The sequence below is a fragment of the Octopus sinensis genome, unplaced genomic scaffold (assembly GCF_006345805.1).
Source record: "Octopus sinensis unplaced genomic scaffold, ASM634580v1 Contig04357, whole genome shotgun sequence".
Classification (NCBI taxonomy): Eukaryota; Metazoa; Mollusca; class Cephalopoda; order Octopoda; family Octopodidae; genus Octopus; species Octopus sinensis.
In genome coordinates, this window is record NW_021827379.1 from 1 (window position 1) to 10,484 (window position 10,484).

The window sequence follows — 10,484 nt, forward strand, 5'->3', positions numbered from 1 at the left end:
ACGAACAAAACCATATTTGGGCCGTGAAAAGTTTTATTTTTAACAGGTATGCAAAACATGAAGGAGAAAGTGATCGAGAGTGATCGAGAGAGAGACAGAGAGAGAGTGAGTGAGAGAGAGGGAGAGGGAGAGAAAGAGAGAGTGTGAGAGAAAGCGAGTTAGAGAGACGTTAGACATTCTAGTATACTTATATATATATGCATGTATATATATATGGGTGTATCTGTGTTTATATGCAGCCATATATATGTACACACACACATATATATAGGCATATTCACTTATACGTACTTATACATACATATATACGTACTTATACATACACGCATTCACACATACATACATATATACATATATATAAATATCTATCTGTCTGTCTGTCTGTCTCTCTCTCTCTCTATATATATATATTATACATACAACTACCCACAAATACACACACACAAACTCACATACACAGACACACACAAACACACAGACATACACGCACGCACACACAAACGCATACACACACATACTTTTACATACACACAATGCACACACATTTAAATATGGAGAAATTGGTTAACAGATAAAAGATAGGTGATAGACAGACCCATTATATATATATATATATATATATATATATATATATATATATATGTAGAGAGAAGAGAGAGAGGATGAGAGAGAGAGAGGAGAGAAGAGGGAGATAGAGAGAGATAGAGAGATAGATAGATAGATAGATAGATAGATAGAGAGAGAGAGAGAGAGAGAGAGAAATAGAAAGAGAGTGAGTGAAAAAGCCAGCCTTAAAATTCCGATAGGCTGTCACTCTCTCTGAGAACCGAATGAATTTGTGTATTTCGCTGAATATGACTGGTATTTTCTTTAGCATTTTGAAACGTGTACTTCCTGCATGTCAGCAACATTTTAAATGCGTACCGGAAGTCACGTGAAAACATGGCGTAGATACAAGGATTTAAGGCAGAGTTACAATAACCCAGCCAAATAAAAATTGAGAACATAAGCGGCGGTATACAGTCTATACAGAACGCCTCGACTAAATACATTGTAAAAAACGGAAGCCAGCACAATATAAATGCGCCAACAATAATAGCTAATGTCTTGGCAGCTTTAGTTTCTCGTTTGAACTTACTCCGATTGGTTTTAGCATGTTTACGGACTACTTTGAAATTGAAACCCGCTGACCGTCTCCGGTTTTGATCACCGGTCGTCAATAATCCGAGTCTTTGTTTTTCTTCTGAGTTGTTGCTTTGTTCGTTGAGTTCGTAAGCGGTTTGGTTCATTTCAATTATGTCACTTCCGCTGGAAATCGACGCTGTATCCACTGAGGGATTCTTGCAGACTTGTGTTAACGAACTGCTCATATTTACGTTAATTGGTGACAGCAACGGAAATTTTGGGCTCTGAAATTTCTTAAAAGTATGAACATATCCTTTGGAACAAGTCTTTTCAGCGGCCATTTTCTTCTTGATTTTTGTTTTTCTATGCGATGTAGGTTGTTGCGTGTTTTGCTTGTGTTTTTTCGCCTGAGGGTTGTTATCATCATCGCAGTGAATATCTTTATTAGTTTCTTTTCTTTTCTTATCTTTCCAGTTTGCCGTGTTGTTATAGCCGCGGCCACGATGAATACGTAGCGTAATCGACATGTTATTTGTCGCGTTTTCACCTTCCGTTTTCGTGGTTAATGTTCCTTTCCGCAGGGCAGCGGCTGTTTCGACAGCTGTTTTATAGATTCTTATATAGAAAAACGCCATGACGCACATTGGCAAATAGAATGAACCAATCGAAGAATAGATTCGATAACCTTTCGAAGTTGTTAACACACAAGAAAGATACGATAAATCAGTACAGTTAGCGTTAATATGATCCGCTTCACCACCGCCACTGCCTTCATAGTCGTAGTTATCGGGTAGCATAGCAAAATGCTGGCTATTATTTTGTTGATAAATGTTGTTTAAAACGTCCATTGAAAAGTTCCGATTAACCGTTTTGGAAGTACTTACATTTCCTCCCCAGTTGAGCAATGGGGGCATACAGACGATAAAAGCCAATACCCAGACTCCAGCGATGAGTATCTTGGCTCGCTTTCGTGACATGAGACTAGGATAGCGAATGGGGTGCATGACAGCAATATATCGGTCAAGACTGATAGCCATCAAGTTTAGAATTGAAGCTGTGGACAACCATACATCAATAGCAAGCCACATACTACACCAGGTACTGCCAAATATCCACACATGTACCAATTCCAGTACTATAGCGAATGGTAGGATTGCTATTCCAAGAAAAAGATCAGCAAACGCTAGTGATACAATAAATAAGTTTGTAACACTGCGAAGTTTCCTGCACTTAGCAACTGTTACCACGACCAGAACGTTCCCAGCTATGACCAGGAAATTTACAGATAGTAGGATAATAAGCAACAGGCCAAATTTCACCGTCCTGGTGTCTGCCCAGAGGTCATCAGCTGTTAAACATTCCAACTTGGTGTCCATTGTGAGTCAAACCCAGCCGTTTCGCTTGAACACAAAAACATTAATATCTCACGTGGTCTCAACTTGAGTGAGGAGGTAAAGGAAACAATCATATAGGAATTATTGAAAAAGCAGGAGGGGACAAGAAAGATTGTAAAAAGAGTTGAAGGAAAGGATCCTTGAAGGATACGTTGATAATTTTCTAGCAGTCATTGCAATCTTAATTTTATCCATGAAATTCTGAAGTGAATTTGGTTCCAAAATGACATTTGTCTTTTAAGTAAGTTAGAGTCGATAATTTTAAGATATAGAACATTAAAAAGCTAATTAGCAATACTCATGTACTAAGCAATAAACGATATTAGTCGATGACAAATAGTGTTTACATTTCCTAGCTGGAGCAGGACAAACATTTCGGTCTTATTCTGACCTCGTCAAGGAAGAATAAATTTCAAACAAAAATTCTTCTTTTAACCCAGTTTCTTTCAGTCAAAGTGTAGAATCCACTGGTCAAACAAACGTTCACATAAGAGATATTTACATTTTCAAAATAACTGATAAATATATAGTTCAGATAGCTTTTTTCTCATATTTTCTTTTTTATTTTTAATTTTCTACGAATATAAAACTCGCCAAACAGAATATATATTCCGAAATTTTTTCATGGCATTAATCCCACGATCGTAAATTTTTTCTACGTTCATTATTATTATTTATTCAAAATCTTGATCAATCACAACCTCAGCTTGCAAAATCTTTCGAAGTTTTCAAAATGGAGATATGTTTTTATATTTTTGGTTTTCGTAAAATTTTACGTATCTCTCTTTTTGGCTCCGATTTATTTCGGTTTGGTTTATTTCCATTATATGTTATGAGTTATAATCAAACCCAAACTGGACATTCGGCAATGTCTGTAAGAAATTTTTAGACTAATTTGCTTAATATATATACATATATACATACATACATACACACACACACACACACACATATATATATATATATGTATGTATGTATGTATATATATATATATGAATTGAACCTTCTAGAAGATCATTATTTTTGTTATATATATATATATATATATATATATTTATAGTTATTTATATTATCGTTTCAGATGAATTACCATTTTTACATGTTGCGAAATACAGCTTCATATTTATTATTTTTCTCTTATATTTATCACAAATGTATCTGATCGAAATGTAATCAGTCGGCAACGTATTGTGTTGGTCTCCTTATTTATTTTTTTTTTTTGCCGGCGGAGGAGATTATTCAATTAATATTCAAAATATTTATATAATGTTAAGTAAGGCTGGCGAGATCTTTTAACAAAACGAATACATATATACATATATTTATATACATACGTATATATATGCGCTTCACGCTGAGAAGAAGATAACGTAAGGAAATTAGAATTTTTTTTCAAATCAGAAATGCGTCTTTTACCAAATATACAAATAGTATTCCACATGTATTTATTTATATTTATTCTTACGATCTGTTTCTGGTTTTTATTAGCAAAATATTCCTTTAACAAGGATATTTTTTTAAAACATCGATTTGAAACGAAGTTTTCGTTACTGGTTTTCTATTTTTCATTTTTATATTCCTTTTGCAATTTTCCCCCAAAGATCTATAGAAATCCGCTTCTCTTTATGATGGAGGAAAAACAAGAAATTATATCGAAGCACAGTATGGCTTCATATTCTTATAATTCTTTTCAAGAATTTGTGGAAATATATAAATATAAAATCCTACATTTATACAATTTGCATAATTCCTTCTGCATAGATTGTTAAATTGCCCAATTACTCTTTGTTTTGTAGTAAACAGAAAATAATAATAATTCCTCTTGAATTCATGATGGTAAATAGATTTTCGTTTAGCAAGATATTGCAGTTGAAAATCAGGTTGGCATTAGGTTTTCCGTATATAATTATATATGTACATGATTATGTATATATATATATGTATATATATATATATATATATATATATATATCTATGTACGCAACTATATATTTATATGGTTATGTATATATGTATGTAAGTAGGTATGCAATTATGCATGTATGTATGAATGCATGTTTGCATGTATGTGCATTATGTATATATGTATGTATGTATGTATATATATATATGCATGTATATATTGTATATATATATATGTATGTATGTGGGTATGCAATCATGTATGTATGTATGAATGCATGTTTGATGTATGTGCATACGTAGATACGTGCTTGCGTCGAACTCGCTACCTCATTGTATATACGTCATATACGTAAATTCATGTATGTTTATGTATATGTATATATATATATGCATGTATATATTGTATATATATATATGATATATATATATATATGTATGATATATGATATGTATATATATATATATGGGTGAATATATATTTTATGTACGTGTGTACATGAGAGTGAGTGCGTGCTCGTGGGATATGTATAAGAGTGGCGTGTTTGTCTGTATGCGTTATATATTAAGAAGATGCTTTGTTGGCCCTCAACTCAGAAGTTAAAAACTCTGAATCCTCCAATATCTAATGATAGGTAATGATATACATGATCTTGATACCCTTGTTGATGCTCCTGCTGCTATCGATATATATATATATAATGAGTATAATGTTATTGTAGTTGTGGCTGCTGTGGAATTTGCAGCGATTGATGCTTATTCATGCCATAAATCTGTATTGGATAATATTCAAATATATATTATCTCTTTATTCCTTTTGTATTTCTCTAATTTCTACATCAATAAGCAATGAATTCTCCTGTGTTTTATATTTCTCAAATCCATATATATATATTTAGAGGCAGAGAGACAGTGATAAGAAAATCAGTTGTATATGTATATATATATATATATATATATATATATATATATGTATGTATGTATGTATGTAGATTTCAGTACTGCTATTTCTCGTCAATATATACTCATTAATCCATTTTGAGGTGCGGTGGTATTCAAATGTTTCAGAAGATCAGATCATTGCTGTTTACCATATTAACTTTCATAGTTACAGCTGAAGATTTTGTTAAGGAACTGCAATGTAAATTTTGTGTATATATATGTATATATATATGTATATATATATGTATATATATATATATATATCTATATATAATATATATATGTGTGTGTGTGTGTGTGTGTGTGTGGTGTGTGTGTGTATGTATGTATGTATTATTATTCACGTCAACTATAGCAGAAACAACGTAGAAGTGAATCTTATCATCTGTGGTTCTCCATATTTATTCCGTCTGTTCTCATCACAGTGCATCTTTATGGCAGACATTCTGCAAGAAGAAAACAAAACAAAACATTATTAATCATTTGCTTTTAAAAATAATAACCAATAAAAGCAAAACAAACAATTCAATATAACAGATAGGAAAAAACATATTAGAATAATATTTAATTAAAATAATTTTACTGGTGTTCAAACAAAATTGATTTATTTATCTGCAAAACTCATTGTAAATTTAGAAGCGAGATTGTCTGGACAGAAATGTGCAGAAGCGTATCAGATTGATCGAGCACATGAGGTTAATTGGTTAAAGTGAATCTATCATTTCGGTAACCACCACCAACTAGTTCTTGGGCCCATTTAAGGGAGCCTACTGGTTGAAAATTCGAACAAAGTTTCCTGTATGAGGATAGCTAAATGTGTGTCGCTTATTAGAGCAGCAACACCTCACTTTTGTTTATTTTAAGTCTCTTTCTTGCAAGTCTTAGTAGTGTCTTTCATAGGTTCTCCGCTTGCCGCCTGACTAAATAATGAAAACATAAAATTACTTCACACTAAGATAAAAGTGGGTATGTCAAGAATACTGACATGCGAGAAAATAATGTTTTCAGTGAAATGATTGGAAGTTAGAACCGAAAAACCTTAGAATAACGAGAAACACTGATAAATGAATACATTAAAACATTAGTAGTAGTAGTAGTAGTAGTACACCATTCTGAAGTTAGAGCCGTGCTAAGATAAAGATGTAGACGTGGTTATCGCTTCTTCGTATACGATACACATACGTACAGTCTTTTATGTATATTAATACTTATGTATACACGCACACACACACAAGCGAGCGCACACACGCACTTACGTGTGCACACGCACACACACACTCACGTGTGCACACGCACACACACACACACACACTCACGTGTGCACACACATGCATACTCACATCCGCACGCACACATATATACATATGCATGGGTAGGCGTACATGTATGTATGTTCGATTGCGTCTCTATCTCTATGTGAATTTTTTTTTCTTTTTAAACTTTATGACCAGAGATTCAGTTGAATTAAAATGCAATAGACGTTACCATGAACGAAAATGTAAAACAGAACAGAATAAATAAATAAATAAATGAATACAAAAAGTAGAAAGGAGAACGTAAAATATTCGTGCTACGGCAGACATCTTGCTTGATAAGTAAAACATTGTAAAATGTTAAATCGTACTTTGTATTATCTTATTTTTGTTTTGCATTTTCTGTCTGGCACCTGAGAGACCATTAGCTTTATCTACTGCTTAGTATATAAGCTTACTGGTCCGTAATGTTGCAACACCAGATCGAAGTATAAGTAACCTCTGTGGTCTCAGTTATCCATTGAAAAGTTGGCGTCAGTTGAATCAATGGAATGGTAAAGAGTGATGCCACGTTGAATGGTCTCTTTGAACTAGTTACATAAAATTGGTTTCAAATTTTGGCATAAGGCCTGCAATTTCGTGGGAGGCGGGGGTAAGACGATTATATCCACTCCACTGTTCAGCTGGTATTTATTTTATCGGCTGTGAAAGGATCAAGTGCATAGCCGACCTCGGCGGAATTTGAACTGAGCGTTTAAAGTCGGAAGAAATTCTGCGAAGCGATGTATCTGGCTGATAGTGATTCTGCCAGCTCTTCACCTTAATAATAATAAAAGTAAAAATAATAATAATAATAATAATAATAATAATAATAATAATAATAATAATAATAATATAATAATAATAATAAGAATAAGAAGAAGAAGAAGAAGAAGAAAAAATGAAGAAAAAAATGCTTTCTAATTGATGTATCAATACCGGCAGATGACAACGTGTCTCTAAAAGAAATGGAGAAACTTTCAAAATACAAAGACCCGGAAATGGAGGTAACCAGAATGTGGAATCTAAAAACAGAAACAATTCCTATCATAGTAGGCGCATTAGGCATGATAAAAAATATTCAGACAAATACATAACAAAAACACCAGGACTTACAAACACATATACATACAGAAAATTGCACTACTAGGCACTGCACACACACTACGCAGAACACTTTCCATACAATAACCATCAGAGCATCACAACAAATCACAGCACATACCCAATGCACACAGAGCTGCGCTCGGTAGTGAAGTGAAAGCACGCTATAAAAAATAAAACTACTGAATATATAAATAATTAATAATATAATAATAATAATAATAATAATAATAATATAATAATAATAATGGTTTCAAATTTTTCCACAAGGGCAGCAATTTTTTTGGAGGAGATGAGTCGATTACATCGACTCCAGTGTCCAACTGGTACTTAATTTATCGGTCCCGAAAGGATGATAGGGAAAGTCGACCTTGGCGGAATTTGAACTCAGAACATAGCGATTGGTCGAAATACCTGTTTCTTTATTACTCACAAGGGCTAAACATAGAGGGGACAGACAAAGACAGTCGAACGGATTAAGTCGATTACATCGACCCTCGATGTTATCAAAACCGTTTGTTTCCACTACCAAGATAGCATTCGAAGATCTTACCTCATCATACAACTCTTCATTAGCTTAATCGTACATTATCATTGAACATTTTTTCTTTTTTATCTGGGAGGCGGGAGTTTGGGGGTTCTTGTGTGCTTGTGATTTCTCTTTTTGTGCCGAAGAGGAGTGGGTAGGTTTGGTGTCTGTGGGGAGAGGGCGGGGGCTGAGAAGGTGTAGATGGGATGGGTGTTCAAATCTGTATGATTTGCCTCCTTCCTTTTTCTTGGGTTCTTACTTTCCACTGTCTTCCACGTCTCGTCATCTTCCTTCATTGTTTCCGATAGTAAATCCTCCACTCTCACTGGTTCCTCCCTTGGTTCCTCCTGGGTTTTCTTGGTTGGTGAAGGGCAGTCCGCTCTGATGTGTCCCTTTAGGTCACATTTAAAGCATCGAGGGATTCTGCCCTCCAACCTGACTCTCCGCACTGTGTCTTCAATTGCTACAATTTTTGACATGTTTTTCAAGCTTTCTTGTGATCCCTGAATGATCATATCTAACGTTCTCCCTCTCCAATTTATATTCTCAGTCATAGTGGCCTGGCGGACTACAATTTCATCCTCGTTGCCGAGAAAACAGCAGTCGCCACCCAGGCCACATCACTTTCAGGCGGAATCCCCTCTACTCTAACCCTAGAAGCTCGCCTTCCAAGGTATATGGGTAGAAGTACCACACTATCAGTTCTTAAAGGAGTTGCCGAGTTCTGTCTTGCCTTGGCTGCCACTCTGAGGGGAACCTCCACTGTACCAAATTTACTTTCCCTGGCAAGATATGTAGTATCTTACCAGATAAGTTTCAAAGCCTTCTCTATTTTATCTGTTGGCATAATTTCAATTTTCTTCGCTTCTGTTGAATAAGCTTCGTAAATAATTGTCTTTTAGTTTTTATCTTTTATGACTCTTGGGGAAGGGACAACTTTACATCGCCACCATCTCTATTTAACATCTTGTAACTCTTTAACTTGGTTAAATTTACCTCCTTATTTTGTACCTTCGCAACTTTTACAGAATTTTTCTTTTCCATTTTCTTGTTTATTTCTTTAATACGTTTTACAAGATCGTCTTTCGAGGAGGACAGCCCAGAAGAGCTGCAATCTTTGCACATTTCAAAACAAGCTGCCACAAAGTAGCAAAAACAGTTCACAAAAGTGTTCAAACGAACACTAACACAAAATTACAACACAAAATTTCAACGCAAAAATTCAACACGTCTTAACATTATGAAAAATACCAGTAGAATAACTTACTAAAAACCTGAGGCGACAGCAATGTTCTCTCAACAATTAGCCAGAGATGACTTTTAAAATGAGAATATCTGAAATAAACTTGACTGCTCTCACAAACGAGAATACTAAAAATGAACCCGACCGCTCTCAAAAATTAAGCAAAACAGGAAAACTAACCCAGAATCCTTGTCCGGTAACGGATCGATCCAAAAATCTAATCAGTTCGTGCCAGTCACGAGGCCAAACATACCTGAAAGTTTCATTCGAGTCCATCCAGCGGTTGTTGAGATATCTTGTACACGGACAAACAAACAAATACGACTGAAAACAACACCCCAGCCTTCGTCAAGGCGGAGGTAACAAGTTTCTATGCAAGAAAACGAAATTTTTGAGCGTTAATGTATTTTACATATAATTATATACTTACATGTTCTATACATACAATTATAAACACCTACCTTATATCATTATCTTACACTGTATAAAAATAATTGTACACTTCTAGATTTTATATTATATAATCAGTTTTAAAGCTATATTTTATATTAGATTTAGCATTATATACTTTATATTCCACAGTTATAAACCTTGACTTCATATTATATATACAGTTACACATTTAGACTATATCATATGTATAGATATACACCTATGTTCTATCTGTCCATTTATCTACTACCTACCTACCTATCAATCTGTCTGTCTGTCCATTTCTCTGTCCGTCCGTCTGCCTGTCTGTCTACCTTTCTGTCTGTATCTGTCTGTCTGTCAATCTATCTATCTATCTATCTATCTATCTATCTATCTATCTATCTATCTATCTATCTATCTATCTATCTATCTATCTATCTATCTATCTATCTATCTATCTATCTATCTAAGAGCTATTTTCATCATCCTTGTGGCTATGGCGAAAGAATGTATCTGGTGGACGCGTCGGAAAGGATTTG

General features: G+C 34.3%; 1 protein-coding gene across 1 annotated transcript; it reads right to left on the reverse strand.

The window, feature by feature from the left end:
* Positions 1-697: 697 nt before the first annotated feature.
* Positions 698-3,466, reverse strand: LOC115227527 (octopamine receptor Oamb-like). Its single transcript, XM_029798327.2, has one exon. The coding sequence runs from the start codon at positions 2,499-2,501 to the stop codon at positions 792-794; it is 1,710 nt and encodes a 569-aa protein (XP_029654187.1). The 5' UTR covers positions 2,502-3,466; the 3' UTR covers positions 698-791.
* Between the last annotated feature and the right edge of the window lie 7,018 nt (positions 3,467-10,484).

Bases quoted from the DNA above. Each gene is read 5' to 3' on its own strand.
- LOC115227527 (XM_029798327.2), bottom strand. From the start codon at position 2,501: ATGGACACCAAGTTGGAATGTTTAACAGCTGATGACCTCTGGGCAGAC.